At 39.8% G+C, this 23974-nt stretch overlaps 1 protein-coding gene across 7 annotated transcripts in view; it reads left to right on the forward strand.

Moving 5' to 3' along the window:
- LOC131678631 (integrin alpha-PS2) overlaps positions 1-23974 on the forward strand; it is a 207549-nt gene that overhangs the window by 81483 nt on the left and 102092 nt on the right. For 6 of the 7 annotated variants that reach the window (XM_058958873.1, XM_058958877.1, XM_058958886.1 and 3 more), the window contains exon 4: positions 22218-22315. In XM_058958873.1, the coding sequence (XP_058814856.1) occupies positions 22218-22315 (98 nt within the window). Of the gene's footprint in view, positions 1-16106; positions 16121-22217; positions 22316-23974 lie in introns of those variants that run through there. The other variant, XM_058958908.1, reaches the window with a different exon arrangement.

The raw sequence follows: 23974 nt of genomic DNA on the forward strand, positions 1-23974 counted from the left end.
GCAGTTTTTTCATCAAAAACTAGAAAATTTCCAATCTATCAGTTTTTGGTGAAAAAACTGCGGGAGCGTTATTTCTGTAAAAAAAATAAATAATTTTAAAAAATGGTGTATTTTTCAACAAAAATCGTTCATAACTTTTCAAATAGACGAGATAATAACTTTGTTACTTCAGCAAAAATATGCGCCATACAAAGTTCTAAAAGTGCTTGATACTTTGATACTTTGAACACCATAACCACAAGGACCACCCTAATTTAACTAATATAAAAAAATGGCAATATAGTTCTAAGAAAATTTTAGCCGAAGATACTATATATCTAAAACCAACAGTTTAGGCGCAAACAGTTTTGTCTTCCTAAATACAGCTTTGGGACCATAGTGCAATGTTTTGTTGGCTGAAGTGAGATTTTCTTGACCAACACTGCGTCTAATCAGAATCGTACAAGAGAGACCTCGGCTCGATAACCACGTCGCTTATCTACACGTCACGAGCAGCCTATTCATCAGAATCAAATTTGCAACAAAAATATAATAGAGATGAACGTACTACCAAATACAAATTATATTATATTTGTATTTGGTACTACAAAATACGTTTTTCATTGCAACCGGTTCCAGCAAGCTGTTATTACTAGATTCACTTTTAACAATATTTTCTTGATCCGATGACATGGTAAAGGGGTAAAACAATTCCACACTGGTTCTATAGGAACACATTACGAGCACAGTCTACAGACACGAGAATAGTCAATGTCTCCATCAGATAGAATTCGAAAAGATTTTGCTCCACATGAATACTATAAACAGGTCATATCGATGGTGGGTTTATTGATTTGAAGTACCAAAAGTCGCCATTTGGATTGATTGCAAAATGTCCTCAATCATCAGTTTCCGTCATCTACTGACCAGCCTTGTAAAAGCGATATAGATATATCTAGCCAAACATGTCAAGTGGTCCAAAGTGCAAATGACAGTTTCTCTTTATTTACTTTCACTTTCGCTAATAACTCGGCAGTTTATACATTTGTTACTCAACTCTTAGCAGAATAAGCTAGTCGACATCAGAGTTTTTCGATATATCCTGAAACAATATTGAAAAGTTTTAAGATGGCGCCGTAATAATCGAAAGAGAAAGTAAACAAAGAGAGGCTCTCATTTGCACTTAGGACCATTTGACATGTTTGTCGAGATATATTGATTATGGTTTTCGCTTTAGTGGTTAGCGGAAACCGTCATCTTTGTTTTCATGATGGCCTAAATTCACAAATTCCGGTGTTTTATGACTACTTTAAATGATATCCATATTGATAGTTGTTTTCACTGTTTCTTAGTGACAAAAGGCCGTCATCTTGGATTTCAAAATGGCCTCACCTCCTTTTAAATGGTGTCCATGTTGCCCTCATCTCTGATTTTAAAATGACTAACCATCGAGCTTGAGCTTGAGCTTTACCTTGTGCGACCACCCCCTGGCTGCCACTCCGTTATCGTTTTGGACTAGCTGAAGTTGCGAGGGAATTAGAAGGTAATTATGTTTGGGATTAGGGAAACATCTTTCAATGTAATCCTAAAGTGTTTATTGATCAAAACCGGCATCGACCAGGCCCGAACGCAGATCGCAGAAGGAACGTTCGCCCGATACTTGCTTTTGCTAGAGGCCGTATATACTACTACGCACTTCACAAATATAACGGGAGGAGGATATTTGTTAGTAACTAGATATCGACCCATCAACTCATGGACCGGAAACCAACGGCCTTACATCCCTTCCGAATTTTCACCTCAGAAAAATCTCGACAACCTCGGTTGGGATTGAACCCAGACCAACTGGGATGGGTGACTGGCACGCTTACCACTCAACCAACTGCGCCTTCGTTTGAAATGACTTTAACCATCGATTTACGTTATCTATCATCTTGGACCTTTAACGAGTTCGACCGCTTACTCATAAGACAAGACAAGGCCATTAGTAATATGATTTCTGTATATTTCTGTATTTTGGTAGTACGTCCATCTCTATATAAATTTTTGTAGCAAATTTGATTCTGATGAATAAGCTGTTATGCTGGCCAAATTTGCTAGAAACATGTAGCATGTGATAAAAATGTTGAATTGATTAGTTCCAGATACATTTTGGAGAAATGAGAGTTAATAAAACGGTCATTATTATGTGTATTATAGCAACATATCTAAATATGACAAAAAAAATTGGCTGCACTGCTAATCTTGCAAGCTGCATACAGTGATCTGTCAACAATTATTCAGCAGGGTACAAGAAAGGTAAGAAAACTAAAAATACAGAGACAACTGCTCCAAGATGAGGAGAAAGAAAGGTTCGGAACATTTGTCATTTTTGAGTGTATTTGTTTAATACTTGTAAAATAAAGCATGGCCATCGGGCCCCTGGTAGTAAACATAATCATCCGGACAAGTATCCCGATTCTTTGGCGCACGATGAAAAGAGAGAAAAGGCCGGGTTTTACCTTTTTATCTCGAAACTACTGATAAAAAATAATTATTACCAAACCAAAACAAAACTTATATTAACAGAAAAGCCCACTACGTCATTTGATTATTCTTTTTTTCATATCCTCCTGATTTATCAGCTTTATCGAAAAAAATGACAACCTCGCTCATACAGAGAAAAAATGTTCCCACCTGTATCCGTCTTGAGTTGTCTCGTCTTTTTATAGCCTTTACCCTATATGTATTTATTATCTTGGTCGGAGTTATTTTTATGTCAGTGAGTATTCATTCATATTCATTTGTGAGTGGTTCATTGGAATGGCTCACTTCCATTAACTGAGACCGTGCTAATGTGAGGTTGGTTTTCAAAAGAAACTAAACAGGCAAAAACGGCAAATGACCAGAACCTGTTATTCAATTGACAGTGAACTCTGAGTGACTCAAACGAAGACGGCAGCAGAACTCAACTGATATAGTGGTGGTATGCTTACAGTGAAAGACTCGCAGTTTCAATTGATACCAATATTTTCGTTTGAAATTGATATTTTACCGCACTGGTAATGTATACAACCTGATAATAAATACATCTAACAATTAGTGTAATTAGTCTATTTAGATTCTCTTACGGAGGAATCCGTCCTAATTCGTTAATTACTCGAACTCGATAAATCCGTATAAAATCAGAATCAATTTCTTTACGTTTTTCCAGTAAAATATCGGAAAAGGGCTAAAAATTGTGGAGTACTCGTGTTTCAGCCGGTGTAATGAAATCTCCAAGCGAGTGTTTAAATTTACACCCTACCATTTGATTAAAAGATAGTTGACAGAATACATTTATTGATTTTTATAAAGTTTGTGTAAAGGGCAGCGAGCGACAAAAGCTACTTTCTTCATTTTTACAGATGTCGGCTTCTTGTGGCCTTTTCAGCTAAACTTTAAGAGCAGTAAAGTGAAATAATGCGCTTTCAGCAGAGGTGGAGAATTTTCTTTCAGTGAACAGATTCACGCTACAGGATTTTTTTTCGAATTCATCTCGTCAGTAACAAACACCAACTGGGTGTTTTGTTAGACGAAGGATTTAAACTAGTTCACACGACAGATATGGACGTCTAAGCAAATTAATTTGTCTCGAGTGATGTTCCGGGAAGCAAATGCAGCTCTGCCGGGCGTTTGGCTCTTTAGCCATAAGACAAGAGCTCATTTTCGTTTTCTCGTCAGCAAATCATAGGTTTTTTTTGTGTCTAACTAGTGCTAATTTGGGTACTAGTTTAGATAAATCGTCTAATTAGACTCCCAGTTGGTGCTAGTTACTGACGAGACGAATTCGAAGCATAAAAACAAAATTCAAACCTAATTTTCATTTCTGACAAAATTGGTCGAAAAAAACTAGGTCACCTTCATGATTTATGAAGGCGATATCTACGATTAAGTAGTAAACCAAATGAAAGGGCGCTAAAACAAATTAGTCGTATACTTGGGATTCCAAACCCATAATTAACTCAAAACATTGTTGCCTTTTTCTCATCACCAGGGAAATGCGCTGAGCGAAAGAGATTGGAAAATTAATTAAGATAGCGTGCTTGTATTCAAAACAGTAGCTACGTTCGAGTGCCCGGATGAAAAATCGCGGTTGATGGAAAGGGTGCTAACTTAAACAAATTAAGTGTCTCTCAGTGACCCGAACATAGTTTCGCGTTGAGCTATCAATTCCTGAATTGCTTGACAATGTATAAATGGACAACACGTTGAAGTACTGGGGAGCTAGATTTAAATTTCTATCTCGGTTTTCAGTGACTAACAACAAACTCGCCAGCATATTTTGTGGCCATGTCTGTACCATCACCGCAATAGTACAAGGACTGTTGAAAATTATTCCGTAAAGTTTCCTCTTATCGTTTACGAAAAAAAGATGCAAAAATTCCGCTTTCCTCGAACAAATTTTAGGGGGCATATTATAACGGGAATGTTGAGCCTATAATCCATTTGTGGGGTATTAAATTGCTAGGATAATAAGAATTCTACAGGTATAAGGAATGTCACATTTTGGCGCACCCGTTTATGAACGGTTCCGTGTTGTTTTGGTACATAATTCGGTACAGTTTTTCCTGTATAAATACAGATGGTAAAGATACCCGCTTCAACTCCCGGTACAGATTTAATTGTGGCAACACTGCTTTCGACTGCAGACGAAGCAATAATAAACGTCAAATTGACTTTACACGCTTATCCTCAGCTACTCATTGCAACAAAAACGCTTTTGCTCCAAAATGAGTAAAATTTGTTTGATAGTTCAATATGATGTCTGATCGCAGTAGGTCATCTCCATCCGACATCGGTACTACATCATTCCGACTACTCTCACCTACTTTTACTCATTTTTGACAAGGTATGGTTTTTGTCATAAACGAGTCAAATCTACTCATTAGAAAAGATTCGCATAAATGGATGGAAAACCAATTTTACATACGTTGACGATTGGTTCGTAGCTGCATGTTCCACTAACATTGGTGCCATCTCTTTCCCGACTATTTAGTGACACTTTGTACGAACGTTAACCCTTTCATGCCCAACTTTTTTCTAGTGCATGTAGGGTTTCAAAACTATTTTTCCTTGAAAATGGTGAAATCAAGAAATATGAAAAGTCTATTTTCAAATAGATGCAGTGCTAGAAGCTGCTCACTTCTTACATTCCAATACTCAATATAATACTCCAAGAATATTTACAATAGCATGGAAAACGTAGCCAAAGACAGTCTGAATTGATACATTTTATCACTTTTCAAAAATATTGCACCACAACGAAGATATATGAAAAAATCATTTTTCGATGTCAACGTAAACTGTCCCTGGCAGCACTGCTCTATCGGAATCCAATCAGACTAATTGCAATAACTTTGCTTCTAGAGCTGATCCTTGTAACAGTTATTACTCAAATAAAAGGCAATAATCACATTCATTAGCCTTACTTGTTTTTGTGAGCAAATATGGCCTCAATCAAAAATTAAAGCTGTTTAAAACATTGTTGTCCACAAACAACATGGGCATGAATGGGTTAATTCCAAAAAATATTCTAAGCGCAGCATTCCACATCACTGTGTACGAACATCTTGATATAAACAGTTTGCACCTTTCGTTTAGCGCGACATTTGTAAAGGATCCAATCATCAAAAGAATCCCGCATGCTTCGTGCCGAACGACCAGGAGGCTTTTCTTTCACAAATGATCCGCCAGCTAGTGGTTGACTTTTCTACCATCAGCGGCAAATTTCCAAATGAAATGAAGAAATTTAATCCTCCCAACAAATAGATATCGAAAAACCTGATCGTGTCGAGCAGTAGTGGCTTCTGTGTGCACGGCCACCGTCGTTTTGCGGTTCACAGACTAACTAGACGTGGGACTTTTCCGATCCACTAGAGCTATGCACCGAAATCGCCCAAAAGAAGCACAATGTAATCAATTGACAGGCTGTTTCATGGGACCCTTTCTGAATCTCGTTTCAGAATTTACTGTATATTTTATCTATGGTGGGCAGGCAGCCAAACACCCTCGGCCCGTGTCCAGGACGATGCTGATGGTGTAGCATCGTGGAAACCCTTTTTCCAGACGCTACCTCTTTCGCACCCTCTCTATTTATTTTATATCATATCATACGTAGCTACTTTGCGCAACTCGGTCCCGGATCGGTTTCTCTGCCGCGATCGCATAAATCAGATAACGCCTTTACTTTATAGTGGCGAAATAATAATAGACCAATTTGTCACTAATTTATCGTTGTTTGTTTTATTTATATTTTAGACCTTGCTGACAGGGCAGCACTGTCGCACGGTTGCATCGAAGATTTTGTTCGCTGGTAGTAGATACGGGTTGGGTGGTGAAATATTTCTTCTTATTCTTTTTCTTCTTCTGTAACTATATTCTGAGAAATTGAAAAGTAATCATCATAAAATGGATATAAAAGTTCCGTTGAAAAGGTCTACTGTATTTTGTGTGACATTAACTGAGAGCTGCCTTGTTCGGTTTGTAGGTTACGTTTGATTATAGAGACATCACTATCGACTCTCCGTAATTAGTAGTAATTTACCAGCCCGATAATTATTTTAGGATGGGCCCTTGATTACACAAATTAACAATCGATCAGAGTAACCAATTAAGTATACCTACAAATGTTCCAGTTGCCGACATTGTATAGTAAACAAGAACGCCGCCAAGCTTACCTCCAGCCTACAGTATTTATGTATGTACATTGCAAACATAAACCCCACGGCGGCGTGGCGCAGTGGTGTCCAACTGTTCGACCCGGTGCCATGAGCGATTGCCATATGCAACCGACACGTCGCTGCCGATAGCCACGATCACCTGAAAGAGTCAGCAAGTCACCACACACCGTCAAAGGGGTATTCCTGCCTAGGTATAATTTTATTATTTTGATCGTGCGGTCAAAGGGCCGCGGCGACCGGTTCTATTTGTTTAATATGCAGAGCGCGGCACACGCAGCAATAAATAAGCATACAAGCGTCGTAAAAGCCGCTGTCATAAGCAATACCTGCCAATTTACAATTTACGAATTATTGTGCCGGCGTCGTTGCCAGTCGAATGTGCGAGCTGCACCGCGGTATCAGGCTTGGCAAATTGTTTGGCCAGTTCCGCCGATACGGGATATTGTTGGCCTTGATAGTCAATAATGTTGCAAGTCTTATTTCAGAAAAGAGGTCTTAAACAAGTATCTTGCGGAATTAAGATTCACACAAAGAAATGTCAAAATAGGGTTATGAGTGAACGGTTTGTATGGTATGGTTTACTGATTCATTACGCCCTTTTTGATGTTCAAGAGGATTTATGCAGCATTTTTAGTTCCCTAAAAAAGCTATTGATGAGGAGCGTTAGAGCTGTCGCTACATAGAAGATACATCGCCGTCAAAGTGATACATAAAATATAACACATATTTTCGTCTAAAACCAGATCACTTGTGATCAAACTGATTGCAGTATTTATTGTCCTGAACGAACCATTTTCCAACAACTAATTTCAACCCAGTTCTCAATGCCTTTATCCAGGCGTTCTGACGAGCGCGTCAAACTGATGAATTGTCTGTGGTGGGCAACGACTTTGTTCTCAAGTGCCAATCAACTTTAAACGACCTAAATGAAAACACCATTAGATAATGATCTTCCTCTTAAGAGGATTCCTCCGCCTATAACAAGCTACTCAAAGTGCTGGCTGCAGTCAGATGCATCCCATGATGCTAAGGGTGCACTTTTTGATGGTTCAACCAGAAATTGACAGCTACCAGCGAGCACCATAGAGTAAATATAATTGGCTCGCGGGACTGCGGTGGAACCTGCGCAACTCCATCACCATCAAGACGCATTCATTGCTAGGCGTCAAGAGTCCTCCTGAACTGCAGATCATTAATCTCACTCGCCATCAATCTTCATTTGCATTCGCCACCCCGCGTTACGGGGTGGCAAAAATTTAGTCTTTCAACGATCAGTGATTCGTAATGACGACTGCACGAGATAAAACAAAAATTCTCTGGCCGTTTTCTACCGTACAACCCCGTCAATTGCACATGGCCGAGTTGGAACCTTTGCTCGTCAACCCATTCTCCATTCGTGGAAAGAGTGGCATAAAAATTAGTGTTCGTGTTTGAAATAGAATGCGTTACTCGCATCGTTACCGCTTTGCGTTCTCTTAGTTTCATTTTTCGTCTTTTGAGTAATGACAGTTTACAACAGATCAAGAACACATTTTTGGCAATCACCAACGCTAGACTGTGTACCGCATGTGAATTGCGTTTAATGAGAACGAGATGTATGTCCGTATACAGCTTCTGGAAGCAATCAAATTGAAACGTCAAAATATACGCGCGCTGAATCGTCGTCGTTCTCATCGTGGATTCCTTGCGTGAATGTTCCACTTACCCTACATATGATATGGTAGTGGCATGATCGAGTGGCGTACAGGTCGGGTCGGCGCGGCGTACAGGTCCACCGAGAAGCAGAGCCGGTGATGGGCAGCGATGAATACAAATTTATGTAAGTTGAAAGATTATTGCGAAGATAATTTTATCCAGAAATCATGACTGGAACGTCATGAGAATGGCTGTTGACAGCGGTCTATCTTGTTACTCGATCAGCCAGTTTGATAAGTAATTACACTTATCCCGAATGTTCCGGAAGGAAAGAATTGCATTTTTGATGAAAATTTTGCCTCATTTAACTTGACGCCGAATCATTCTGGAACGATAAACGAAGATTGTTTATTGAACGAAAGAATAATTTCGGAATGACTTACGGAAAACGGCATTCACTTTTGTGCGTTACGACTTAGAGCTGTCTTCACACTTCTTTCAAATATTCCCTAAGAGCTTACCTATACCCGCCGAAACCCGCTATTCCGAGCTGCTTCGTTGACCCCGACCATCGTCGGGTTCATCCCGTTTTACAACTTCATTTGAATAGAGTGGCACTTTTTCTCACATAAAAATGTAAGCGGAACAGCTCTATCGACCCATCTAGTAGACCTAGCTCAGACGGAAGGGCAAGGGCAAAGATCATGCACGCACATTAAAATTGACTGCAAAGTTTAAGGTATGTTGCCGAACGTGTTCGTTTACCGGAGGATCCGTCCGTCACTAGCAGCGAGAGGCGCACTTTTCCGTTACATGTTGATTTTTCGTTCGAGTACCGAGCAACCTTTACCGCAAACATAGTTGGTTTCCAAACTAACGCTCTCCCTCTCTCTGGCGATGCGATGGTTAGCTGAATACTGCAAAAGTACCGTGAATAAAATGTCGAGACGTCAAATGGACAGTCAATAATTTAAAGCTGATATCGTAAACTGTGCCTTCGAGGGCTTCCCAAGCTTCACCTTCATCGGATGTTATTGCTGCAGCCAAATAGAAATAACACGTTGATTTTCACTTCGCTTAGACACAAGTAGGAATTTTATTAGTGCGAAGAAGGTCACAGCACTTAGCAGAAGAAATGAGTGATGACGCGTTCGAGATAAATTTTCCCGTGAAAAATTGCTCATTGTTTTATTAATTTGTTGTAACTCAGGCGTGTGTTTTCCATTAAATTTGTTTTCTTATTTAAAGATTGAGTGTTTAAAAATGTACTAATTGTTACATTTAAAGGCTACGGAATAAATTTACAACTATGAACACAGTTTAATATTCATGCGGGCCATTTGAATTTTTACTGAAACAGAAGATTCATCATAGAGGAGGTCATGGAAGTTTTTTTGCACAGATTCAAATTTACTTTTCATGAAAGTGTCCTAGTTGCCTTAGGAAATATTTACCGGAGCTTGATTTCAACTTCGGACAGTCACAGGGATAGAGAAGACAACGTTGTTTTTGCACGAATCCTGATCCGGCACAAAGAAGAGACGGGAATTATAGAAGATATGAGAAATTGAAAGACTCAGCCCATCTTCTGACCTCGCACAAAGCAGAAGCAAAAAAATCGCTACGCTATAGCAGGGTATGGGCACCAGTGAATCAAGCCAGCTTTTGTTCTATATCAGTGCACAAATAAATAGTATCGTTGCCCTCGGCTGCGCAGTGAAATGAGTTTGCCAAAAGTGCCCGTGATACGGGATAACACAATTTCGATCGACTTTAATAAAACTCGTGTTAGACCCACAGTTCAGGAAGTAGAACAATTAGTTAAAGTCAAAATGGAGCTTAATCTCGCTGAAGTTACGTACATTCAGCTACACCACGTAAAAAACTGTGTTTTGATAACGTTTAGAAGCTTAGCACAGGCAGAAAATTTCATTGCAAAAAAACAACACGAGGTCGAATTTAATAACACCAGATTCAAGATTCCCGTGCAGATGGAAAACGACATGGTGGGCGTGCGTATCCATGATTTGGCCCGTGCGCACTAGGGATAATTACATCAAACGAATCATGTCGCAATATGGAGAAGTAGAATCTATTACGAATGACACCTGGAGAAATTTTTTCACCGGCATTCCCAACGGCTTTCGTAGTGTGAGGACTATCACGACAACCGCTCCCAAACCAACAACTAGCACCGCCAATAAAGAAGACATATTTACCACAGCGACCCGTAAGAACAAGAAACAAATAAGAACCTCTGATCGTAAACAGCAAGAAAGCAGTACCGATAATGACAGGACGGGAACGATAACGCGAGAGAAGGCAGACTGAATGACCCCCAAGCGGCTTCACCGCCAAAGAAAAGGATCTCAACACGCAGCAGCAAACTGCGTCAACAAGATCTGGCAGACCGACATTCTTAGAATTTATTTTTTTAATTTTACTTATTGTAAAAAAAATTAAAAGTCCCACGGCTCAATTGTGCTAACGCTTTAAGCCGTTTCAAATAAATCCTTAGATTAAAAAAAATCAAATCGATGGGCGCTTGAAAATTTTTCTCCGTCTAATGTTTAGGGAAAAGATGGAATCATTCCAGTTCTACTTCAAAGAGGATATGAAAACTTCAAGCATATTTTGAAAAAGTTTTATCAAGCACTACATTCGGGATGTTAGCTTGAGGGAGTACCTGCTGCATGCAATGCAACATTCTTATCAGCAGGGAAGTCTACTGCCACCCTGTTACACAATGTTGTTTACAATATGTATAAAAAAGCTTTTTCGCAAAAGCAATGAAGCTTAGGAGTTTTTATTGATAATGAAGGTGTTTTTGACAACGTGTATTTTGAATTCATTTTGGAAGCCGCACGAGTTTATGGAGTACCTTCATACTGGATACATGCAATGCTTAGCAAACGGTGTCTGTGGTCATCGTTGAAACAAGTAGAGAAGGCAACTGAGTGTCTGCGGCTGCCTTCAAGGTGGTGTGCTGTCACCACTTCTACAGAACCTTGTCGCCGATGGCTTGTTGAAGAAACTTAATGAGCTTGGGTTTCCGACATATAGTTTGGCCGATGATTATTATCATATAATGATCACTGCTATTTGAATTAACACACTTTTTGATTTGATTCAGCAAGCTTTATGTATTTTTGAGCAATGGTGCTTTTATGTTGGACTATCAGTTAATCCAAATAAAACATCAGGGGTGCTTTTCACGCAACGAAGTATTACAACCAGAGCTTGTCCATTGTAGTTTTTTGTCTCTGAAATTATTGTCGCGGATCAAGATAAGTATGGTGGGGTAATTCTTGACTCAAAACTTAATTGGACAGCTCACGTGGGGGACTCAAACCCAAGTACATTTAGTGGATCTACATAACAATTATGAAACCAATACTGGCTTACGGGTACCTTGTTTGGTGGCTGAAAGGAGAAGTAATGTCAATTCAATCAAAGTTAAACCATCTTCAGATGATGGTCTTGATGGCGATGACCGGTGCGTTCTAGACAACATCTACTGTTGCTCTAAAGGCACTTTTTTTATCAGGTTGTGACAAAGGCCTGGAAATACTGCTGGTGAGAGCCCGTTTATTTTTGTTGTTAATTAACGATTCGTAGAGATTGCTGATGTTGAATTGCAGATCGCCGAGGAACTCAAGAAATGGGGCGCCATCGTCGCTTATTCTATCCATATTATTACGAGGTCCATTCAGCTCTAAAGCGGTGTTCGTGCGTTGTAGAATTAGATTCATGGTACCATTAGATGAGTTGCTTCGGATGGATTGTACTGGGCATTGGGGACAAAGCTAAAAAACAACAGCAGCATCTCGAATTGACTTGACGAGAGAGTTGTTTAAATTAGCGCATTTGGGGTGGAGGTTCGCCAATTCGCGATCCTGATCCACCGAAACAAGTATCGACATTGCATTTGCTTCTTGTCATGTTGACAGCGGGATAAAGCGATGACAGAAGCGTGAGTGACTGTGGGTGCTTGCCGATTGTAGATGCGCCGTAGAGTAAACAATGGCTTATAATGTTTACTTGGAAAAACGTTTTTGCGATTGTAGGTACAAATTATGATGCGTATTCCAGAAGTGAATAGTGTAGACTAGATGATTAACAATCTTTCACTAAACACAATCAAAACTGCTGAACAGGTGGTGGTTTTTCACTGGTAATTGGCCAAAGTTTGGAGCGCGAAAAAAACACTTGTAATGACTGGCTATACACTGAACCAAATAAAATAACTTTACTGGGCTTTGGAACAGTAACCCAATAGATCGTGCAACTAGCCACACAAATGGTTACTTGGGGTGAGTATACACTTACTCCCAGTGACCTTACACTCAGATGTAGTTTTCATTTTAAAACTTTCAATGTGAGAATTGTTGTGAGGAATGGCTATCTGGATGGATGCAGCAACAACTTGAAGAATACGTAGTTTGTTATACTGACGGTTCAATGTTGGAGGGCCGAGCCGGTGTTGGAGTCTATTGGCGTGAAATAAGATTAAACCAATCGTATTCGCTTGGTAGATATTGTACCGTAGCAGAAGCAGAAATCTTTGCGATTCTGTGCGGCGTACAATCGGCACTTCAACAGGGAATTTGGAGTAAAAGAAATTATTTTTGCTCTGACAGTCAGGCTGCCCTGAAAGCACTTCGATATCGAAATTAGTAAATCGCATATCTAATTCAAATTGAAGAACTTCTATGGGTAGTTGGTCATTCCGATGTTATTGGTAATGAATAAGAGGACAAATTGGCTAGAGCTGGTGCTGCGACTGACTTCTTTGGTCCATAACAAATTCTACCACTGTCAATAAGTTGGATAAAGCACAAGATTTACTTTTGGGCTGCCTCGGAACACGCCCACCATTGGCGTAGCTTGCAAACTTGCGTTCAAATTTACTTTTCTGCTTTTCGGACTCACGAAAATGTCAAAACGATTGCTGCATTTTTTCATACACAATTGCAGTATTCTAGTCAGGACACTGATTGAACATTTTAAACTCAATTATCACATGGCTACTATCCAGCGTGCTGAGTATTATTCGTGTGATGTTTGTGAAACCGATTACGGAACTTCATATCATTTGATATCTAACTGCCATGCAGTAATGCAATTGCAACTCGTATTCTTTCTTTTACATTTCTGGTTGATTTGTTTCTGAGACAAAGCCAAAAACGGTACAGCTATACGGTTCTATATTGCCAGTCAATCTTGGCTTTATTTTCTGCGGCTACGGGTGTTAACTTTTTGTATCGAATAAGGTGTTAGCGGGACATAACCCGAATTTTGAACTCAATTTTTTGACACATTTTTAACCAAATCTATATGCAATTTTACCCAAATTGTTTTTTAGAGTTTCAGTTTTCAGTTTCTGGTAAAATTTACCGTGGTTGGTCAGGGGGAATCGGTGCCGAATGGGGTCATGTTTGGCATACATAGATGTATGCAGAACCGTCATCATGAATCATACTGATGTACTTATAACTCTACAAATGGCGTCTACTTTAACAGTTATGTGTCCAACAAAAAACACCTTTAACAGGCCAACGAGGGTACCCGGGTACCCACAAATTGAAATACTCATAACTATGGCTTCCTTTAACCGATTTGGACACTTTTAGATGTTTTGGGTTCAGGAACTCGTCCACTATTTGATCCTGTGCAATAGAACCGGATGAATGCATCTGGTTTTTGGTAATCCGGATTTTCCGGAGTAATGTTCCAGTACTAGGGTATGATTTGTAAATTTTAATAATGTCCTAGCAATATGAGTATCAAAACTCTTCAAATTGTCTCGGAAGTCTGTTTTTGATTGTTACGGGATCCTATGGAAATTTGCAAAATGGAATTGGAATGGAATGGCCACTCACGGCCCCACGGGAACCTACTCCGGAATGTCCGTTCCGAGGTCAAATCACCAAATGGTTCCAAAACCACGCAATACAGCCTACGGATACAATTCCAAGAATTTTGATACCCATATTGCTACCCCAGCACTGGAACCTGCTTCCGGAAACCAGGATTCCCGGGAACCGAATGAAGTAACCCGATTTATTTTACCAAGTCCAAAAGTGGATGAGTGCCTGAATCCAAAACACCCAAAAGTATCGAAATCGGTTGGATATTACCTTAGTTATTGGCATTTTAGTTTTGTGGGTACCCGGGTACCCACGTCGGCCTGTTACGCAATAAAAAAATTCAGCTGCCCCTCCTCACTCCCCCCCCCCCCCCCCCCCTTACTATATCAACAATATTATTAACCCAAAAGCTTAACTTAGTGAAGTTCTAAGATGTCACAAAGTTTCAATTTCCAGCTATGGATAAAACATGGGAATTTCATTAATTGAAACCTGAAAAGGTACCCGGGTACCGCGTCGGACACATAACGGTTAAGCACGATAAGAAATGAATTTATTGAAATCATCTTGATCACTTCGCTCGGAATGATCCGTACATTGAACATTTTCTATGAATTTCAGTAAAAGATATTACAGCAAGTTCAGAGTTGCTCTAATACAGTGGTTTTCAACCTTTTTATTGTTTGAAATATTGTTCCTTATGATGTATGTATTCCTGTTTGAAAATAGTTTACCATCATTACCCTGATTCAATGATGTTCAATTGGATGAAAACCATAATTTTCCAATTAGAACCCTGTACCTGAGCACTCTCAGTAAGCATCTCAATTCACCCTCCGTTGAAAACCACTGCTCTAATACATTGAATTTGATATAAGCGTGTGACATTACTCCGAAATCCTTAGAATATGACTCAATGTATCTTTTTATGCCGCCGCTGTAGAAAATTTACTGAACCTGGAACTTCCTTCTTAATCGGTTCACTTGAACGAAAATTAAGACAGGTAACATACCGTGCGTAGGTGTTATCTGCGTTGGAGGTTGCCAACATCCGCTCAGTCATAATGCCGTTAGCCTTCAAAACCCTCATTCGGTCGGTCACTCAGACACATTTCTGCGTAAAATTGTCTGACATAAGCTTGTGCGCTGTTTCAGCTTGATTCCATTGGTTGTTTCGTACCAAAAATATGAAACATTGCCATTTTTCCTGACCAGAAGGTAGTAAATAAAACCAACCGTAGATGTGCTGATAATGCAACAAAATAACTCACGCAGGCCAAACAAGCGTGACATTTTATACCCATTGTTTACATTCCACAGAACTTCCAAGTCTGGTTCAGGTGACGACGCTGCATAACGTCACTTTCAATGTTACCCACGTGCAGTTGGATATTTACGGCAAGTACTGGCTTAGTAAACGGTCTGCAACTGGAATCGCTGGCTTATGCTGTTCGTTTGATGGTGCTGATAAATTACTTTATTAGATTTTTTTGGGATGCAGTTTATATAGGTACAATGATCGGCACAGTTATGCGAACCAGTTTCAGATAATTTGAATACAACCCACGCCTGCACACACTGTTCCATTGGTTGAAATGGTAGTAGTTTCCGGTGTAGTACACATTAGTAATAGCTTTGTGCAGCACACTCACGCACCGAAGCTGTCACAACATGGCTGTAAACGCCAGAAAAAATATATCTTTCGTGCGAGAAGCGCACTATTTCATCACACCTCTGCACTCATTCGCTACATTCATTGGATATTTTCGCTATTTGACATCTGACATAAATCGAACATTCGTCACAGTTTGTTTTGTCTCATTTTTTTTTTATTTTATTGGGTAAATTTACGAAAGTATAAATTTTAACCAAAATCCACTAAATCTTATTTGTTTGCACCATTAGGTCTGGATCAGTGCTTCCTCTCGCTGAAAGGTGGGTGACAAATGATCTCCAGAAGCAGCAAATGCTTTAGTGTCACAGATTAAACAGACATAACACCTACGATGTACCGAACAATTTCTGCGCTTTATGTCTGATTACAGTCGTGATTCGCTGGGTGGACATTTTTTAACTGGACCGCTTTTTTGTTGGACCTCCGCTAGTTGGACCATTGTCCAGCTAAAAAGCATCTGAATGTCAAAATCTTATGTCAAATTTACTTTACACTACACTACTAACGTCTCCTTTGGAGAGTTTTTGACATCTGTCAGTCGGTCCAACTAACGAATCACATTCGTTAGTTGGACAGAGGTGTGGCCCAACCAGCGAATCACGACTGTAGTATGTGCGACAATTTAGATACCAGAATCCGCTTACGTAGAAAGTACTTTAAATATGTGACGGTAGGCCCAAAGTAGTAGCACCAGATCTGCCTTTCAGACGGTGGTAGATAAACACTTTGTAAACATCAGCAATAGATACCTAGACAGCTTGCAATTTTTACGCTTCATTTCTCAGAAGCATATTTGACGAATTATTATGTGTGAATGCGTGGTTACGGGGTGACCTGCGTCGACTGCTAGAGTAGAGGGAGGCAGTTGATCATCAATCTGCATGCAGGCGGCTGTCAGTAGACACATAGAGCGAATTCAAATGTTTGTTGAAACAACACTTGAAATAGGATCACTGACTGCTGCAGGCCTCTGGTTACCGGTATCTCCGCGTCGATATGGAACGGATTCGACAAATATTGGAAGCAAAACAAGGAGGAAGCACATAAGGGGAAAACACGGAGGCGCGTAGAGTAAACTGTGAAACTATAACACCGAAGATCTATGGTGCTTATGGGGGATAAATATAGCTTTCGCATTATGAACACAGTTTGGTGTAGATTGTATGAGGAATGAGATTTTTTATTTGCACAGCTTTTCCTGATGTCATCGATCGCGAAAAAAGTCGGACTCGGGGTATCAGATCGTGGTATCTCGACGACATAATTCTAGACAAACACGTGAAAAGGGCATAAGTCCAAATGGGTCTCTTCTTGTTTACTTTCTCTTCCGTCAATAACTCCGCCGCATTTGCGTTTGCTCCTTAACTTTTAGCATAATATGTTAGACGACATCATAGTCTTTCAATATTTATTGAAACAATGTTGGAAAGTTTTATGATGACGTCATGATAATCGATAGAGAAAGTAAACACAGAGAGACGCGCATGATTATCTAGAATTCTTCGCGTATTCTTTTATCGCTTTAAATTATTTCACATTACCTTATCCGAAATAAGTAAATTTAAAAAATATTTCGATTATTGTTTATTTCATGGTTTTAGCATAATTATATCGTTTTAGAATCACAAAAATACACAACGTTCGGTTTAAGTTGCCAACACTGATCTTTCATTGAAGGTTTCTAGGGTGACCATAACAGACGAGCAAAATCACAAGACATTCGTAAGGGGTCCCCTTCACCGTCGCTGCAAACTGGAAAAACTCTAGAAAGAGAACTGCGGAGATTCTAGTTTGGGTCGATTGGATTTTGGTTTAGCTGTCAGAAAACCAATCCAATCGAACTCTCCGCAGTTCTCTTTTTAGATTTTTTCTAATGCAAATTTATCTTTACCTACGGTTCGGATGTTCCTGGAAAAATTGTTTATGCGTTCAATTTCCGCGATTAGTTAGAACCAACCGAGCCCTTCTTTCGTGAGAATGAGAACACCGAGCATTTCTTTGGATTTACACACATGCGGTTCTTACTACACCAACCGTTAAAAACTACAAGCTGATGTCGGAGTAAATTTTCAAACTTCAATTGAGCGAACCAACTGAAATATCATAGGATTATCTACGAAGGTCAGCTGTGGAATCTTTGGCACCAGAATGATGTACTTCAAGTACAACAGAAATACTAACGGTCCCAATTACTTTCCTTGAGGAATTCTTGACGTTCAAGTAAATGTGGATACCTGGCAATCTGTATCTCTCGATCTGAGAGGTAAGATCGAAATAACTACGAAAATTAAAAACTTCCGTAAAAGCATTCAATGAAGTTATTCCATCAGGTCCTGGATTGAACGACAATTAAAGCAAAGAAAAAGTTCTGAAAATTATTATTTCATCAGTTGGTACAATTGTAAGGTTCGAGAATATTAGAGTTTATTTCTCGTATTGCTTGTGCGAAAAAACATGTGCGCCGAATCAGCACATGTTCAGTAGTTAGACCATCCTACTGATTTCGTCCATTGGATTCCATTTGAAATGACTACTTCAGGGGGAGGCTGTACTCATACACTTTGCTTGATTCCAGTCTCTGATGGCGGAGCTAGCCTACCTCGGCGGAGAGTTCCCCGGCGAAAGAATGTCTCCCGAAACTGTTGACGTACGCATTATTCTTGCTTCGATGCAGTCCAGCAGAGTGCCGAGGTCTGTCTGGTGATTCCGGGTAGAGGATTGCGTTCGGTTCACTGGTGCCCCGATGATTCAAGTCGGCGATTCGCTACGGAATACTCGGAATAGACCCAGACGGTGAACCTTTCATACTCCGACGAAGAGTTCTCCGGCAATGGAAGATCTTTCGAAACAGATGCTACTCGGGCAGATTCCGAGGTCGGTCCTGCGATTCTGGGTGGAGGGTGACTCCCAGTTCTCAGGCGCCCCGACGACCACTTGCCGGTGCTACTTCACGATCTACTTGAACTAGTCCCCGCCTAGACTACTGGGCCTAGACTACTCCCGACATCGAAAGTTTTCTCGAAACCGTTATCTTGACACTGTCGGATAGGTGCCCACGTCAGTCCTTCGATTCCGGAAGGATTGGGGGAGGATAACTTGCGGATCTCAGGTGCCCAGACGACCTATCGTTGACGATGCATGCAAACAGTCTAGTCCCCGGCGTTGGATTTGGCCTACTCTGGTCGTGCCCGCTGGTCGTTCATCTCTCTTCAGCAGATCGACTTGTCGAGTGCCAAGGTAGGTCCGGCGATTCCGGTTGTAGTGTAACTTCCGGTTCATCGGTGCCTCGACGACCCGAAGCCCTGTACGTTGCTGGTCGTTGCTCTTCTCGCCGTGTGTGTATGTATGTGTGTTTACGTTGCCGTTATGGTTACGGGCGACCATTATTGCGACTTGGACCAGAAAGAATCAAACGGAGACTCAGTGAAATTGTTTGATTGACTTAGAGGAGATATCCCCGACAAATTAAACGTTTTTCTCGATGTCCCAAGGCGCTAGGATAGTACGTAAAAACAGGAGAGGTCATGGGAAACCAGGGCGTCTTGTGACCCTAGAAATTCCTGTGTATGGGTACGTTTCAGAAATCAAGAGAAATTGTTTTGAAAACAATAATTGTCATTAGAATTGAATACGGCAATAATTGCCATAATTGCTGCAAATACGTAATATTCTCCAGGTTCTAGATTCTTCTGTCATGAGATCCCTAGCGTCATTTTTGTATTAGAAGCTTGTAGTCAAATGTGTCAAATGGTTTGAACTGGAAATGAGCTTCCGATTATTACGGCGCCATCATGAACCTTTTCAATATTGTTTCAGTGTTTATATAACGAAAGATTTTGATTTTGACTAGTGCATTAAGCTAAGAGTTAGGGAGGAAACGTAAAAGCTGCCGAATTATTAACGGAAGCAAAAGTAACCAAAAAGAGAGTCTCATTTGCACTTAGGGCCGTTTCACATATTTGTCTAGAATTATTAGCGATTACACTTCAAGTTCCCTTCTACGTTTTAGAAGGTTTCGAGAATTCGTTTTCCGAGCGGCCAACTGATTCATTGTGCTATGTCCAACTCTAAGCCCTGGCATGTTTCCTAACCTATTTCTCCTGCAGTTTCTTCGAGTTAGTTGCAGGAACGTTCGCCTCTTCGCCACACTTGTTCGTTCTAGTCTTTTTCTGTGTTGAGAATCTTTCTTACCAGTTTCGGATTGACGACCCTCTGCACATGTGGTTCTTGCTCAACCCTGCAAAAAATGTCTTTTATAGGTAACCGCTGATCCTAGTACTTCACCGGCTTCTGTTCGTCTACCGGAACACCTCCCACAACGTCAGATTCATCCTGAAACGTTTTGACCTTCTTGGTGTTGCTATCGACCTATCCTACCACTCAGTCTAAAGCCGTGATGTCCATTGCTGTATCAAGAAGTCGTTTCCAGTTCACTCGATAGCCGGCTGATTGTCTCAGGACACAAAGACTCCTCAGCTCCTGCCTCTGGAACTTGGTCGACCTGGTTAGCTCACTGTGCACCTCTCCTCCATGCAGCTACGCTTGCATTAAAAAGAGACAATTTTCGGATAGTTGAGAAAAACGATAAAAGATCAAAACAAAACAAATTTTCATTCATTCCTGTATTAATTAATAATTTCACAAAAATAACTCCACTACTTGTCGAGTGACCTTACGGCAGTTGACAGGAACTTTGGCTATAGCCGACGAAAAGAAAGAGGTATACTCTTCAAGTCTCTGATCGCCTTATTGATCAGTTCCTAGCCGGTCCCTTGTCAGTCATTGGTTGTCGTTCATGATCACAATCCCGTTGCGCTTCTTAAGGAGGACATCCTGGACGAGCACCTTCAGCCGCTGCTTTTTATGACGTGATTCTGATAAGGCCGGCCTCGACTTCTTCCTCATGACGATGGCCATGTAGCTACGTCAACCACTTCAAACTCAACAACCAATACTACCAGTGGATAAGCTTCTACCAAGGATGGCGAGTTTACACTCGTGATCCGTAAAGGCAAGAAGCTAGGAAGGACATCTGATCGCGAGTATCAAAGCAGTAATCAAGATGATGATACAAACGTAAACGACAACGAGAAAGACGTGGATGACCCCGAAGATGTAGTTGGCGAGGAAACGAATATTTTCCCGCCGCGAAAACTATGCAAAGTCGCGCGCACGAGATCTGATAGTGTCTAAATAATAGAATTGTTATTTTTATTTTTTACATTCCCATTTCCTCATAAGACTGCATCTTATCGTTGTAGGACCATTTGATGATTTGACCTCGAAGCGGTAATTCCGGAGTAAATCATGTGGTCGATAAGAAAAAGACTTCTGAGGGAATCCCATTGATATTTACAAATCGTATCCCGGTACTGGAAGATATTTCTGGAAAACTGAACGGATGAGTTCTGGAATCCGCAACATCCACAAGTGTCCAAATTACTTTAAAATGGACCATGATTATGAGATTTGAAATTTATGAATACAAGTACTCTGCCGGATGACTATTTTTAATTGGACACTAAGTTACTGGTTGATTGATACAGATTGAGTCATTTTTCATTGATATCTGTAATATTTAGCAAAAAATTCCGCTCGCAACTTTCAAGTCGTTAAAAATGAAGAAACGGATTTTGTGTGCAACTTCTTGCTCAGAGTTTCGCGTGGAGCTTCTATTTTTAAAACCATTTGTTGTTTTGTCTGCAGGAGTACGGAAAGGATAATAAGCCAAACATTGATTATTACCAACGATACTAAATTGTTTTTTTTTTTTTCGAAGAATGGGTATTACACTCACGGATTCCTTCTTGAAATTTGTACTTAAGTAAAAACAAATCGGCTTACCATGTGAGATACATACCTAATACAAAAAAAATACTCCAGATCTGTGTGAAATTCACCAAAAAAAAATCTTTTTTTTTTTTTCTTTTTTTGAATCTGTGAAATTTCACATCACTCATCTGAGATCAAAAATCTGTGACCAAAAATTGTTAAATATGTTTGAGACATTGTAGAAAAATCTGTGAATAGACATACGTTCAACTACCTTGAAGGGTAAGAATAGTGCAATTGCTTTGTTTAATTTTACTTGAAAAACGCAAAGCTTCGTATATTATTTCGCATTTTATGCCTCAATGATTATTTGCTTATTCATGTATAATTATGTACAAAGTTTCTGTGCAGCAGCGATGTCACTGTTTATCTTATATAGTTACAAACGAGAATTTACTGCCAATTTTATTACACCTTCGAACTGAATTAAATTCTTCACTTTTCCATCAATTCAAACGTGTTTCTCAAAGTGTTTCCTTTTTTCTCTTTCTCTCTCTCCCGCTCGTCATCCGCGCACTTTTTTAGGAAACTCGTTCAACGATAAAAACGAACAGGTTGACACCAAGTCGAACCAGTGGTTCGGAGCGACCGTGGCCAGTGCCGGCGTGGATGGACCTTTGGTGGTAAGTATACCGAGTGACTAGTTCTATTCATCTGGGTGTTGTTGAAGTTGGCCTACTTTCCCCGGTAGAACTCTTACACTTTTCAGCGATGCGGTTTGCGGTTAGAAGGTTGCTTTAGGTTGCCCTAATGGTAGTGCATCTGTGACGATCCCACGACGTTCAATTCGATCTATTCGTGCAATAATTTATTGCAGAGAAAATGTGATTTATAAGCTTATTCACGGGGAGTCGTTTGTGGTTTTCGTCAGATGAGTTCATGTGTGACTTGGGTGGATGGTTAAATTTTTCGGTTTGTTTTCAGACGAGCTTCATAAATGTGACTTCGAGCGAAGATGTTCGTGTCATTTCACCATTCAAGTAAAGAAGAAAGTTTATAAATCACCAATATCTTGGCCAAATAAATGTGAATTAGTGCACTAGATAGATACACGTTGATTAAATGAATGAATGAAATGAGTAACGCTTTTTCGCATACAAAACATACCTTCGTTTTTTAGGTTGTATCGATTGGTTTATCATCTTCAATTTATTTGTTTATGTTTATTAGTGTTGAAATAAGACATATTTTGAGTTTTATCTCTTACAAAATGCTGACTTTACGATCTTTATAAATTAATGATGCCATAAAGTTTACGAAAATTGTGACTAAACTAAATTAGATTTCCTCAAGTTAAACCAGAGCTAGAGAAATTTAAAAATTTCGACCTATTTCTTCGGATTAATGATCAATTTTAGTTTACCACACTTCCCGTCAAAGTAAGAATCTAAGTTGGTCAAGTCCATCCACCATATGCACTAACAAATGCTGAAAATTTTCACCAAAAACGGAAAACGTCAATACAACCAGCGACAAATTTTTGAAAATCTGGCTCTAAAAAGACTCTCTTTAATTTAACTTCAACTATCGCACTGATACAATCATACGTGGATCAGACTGTAGGAAATAGATAAAAAATATTTTGGAAATACTTCAAGCATTTCATCGTTTGTCAATATTTTGAAATTACTGTTTTTTCTTTAGCCAGTGATTCTCAACCTGGGATCCGCAGACCCTTAGGTGGGCCGTGAAATCGTTGCTGAGGGTACGCGAAGAAGAATATCTATTCCGGATGGAATTTCAAGCCCTCTGCAAACTGGAAAAACTCTAGAAAGAGAACTGCGGAGACTCCATTGTGGATCGATTGGATTCGGGTTTAGCTGTCAGAAAACGAATCCAATCAACATTTCCTACACGGATACGAAAAACTACCAAAAGTTGAGCTCTTTTTACTTAATCTCGGGGTATCGTGGAATAAGGTAAAAAAAGGTAAACTGTATTGAAGGTAGTTTCTCTTTAACCACGGCAAAAATCGCAACTCATTGACAGGTTGTTTATACTCAACCTTGAGTTCAATATGCCTAAATTTAAGTTGAATCTACCTAATTTTGAGTATACCTTAAACAACTCAAAAGTACCTTATTCCATGGAAGGCATCAACTGAGTCGAATCTCTCTCTTTGTTTTTAACAACACTAATAAGTGCAAAAGCAACGCAAGACTCAAAACTACCTAAATTTAAGTTAAAAGAACTTATTCTGCGGGTTGTTTTATTTTTCCGTGTACCCTTATAACATTGAATGTGTTGCCATACAAGGCCGGGGCATACATTGCCAAAAACAC

The sequence above is a fragment of the Topomyia yanbarensis genome, chromosome 1, assembly GCF_030247195.1.
Source record: "Topomyia yanbarensis strain Yona2022 chromosome 1, ASM3024719v1, whole genome shotgun sequence".
Lineage (NCBI taxonomy): Eukaryota > Metazoa > Arthropoda > Insecta > Diptera > Culicidae > Topomyia > Topomyia yanbarensis.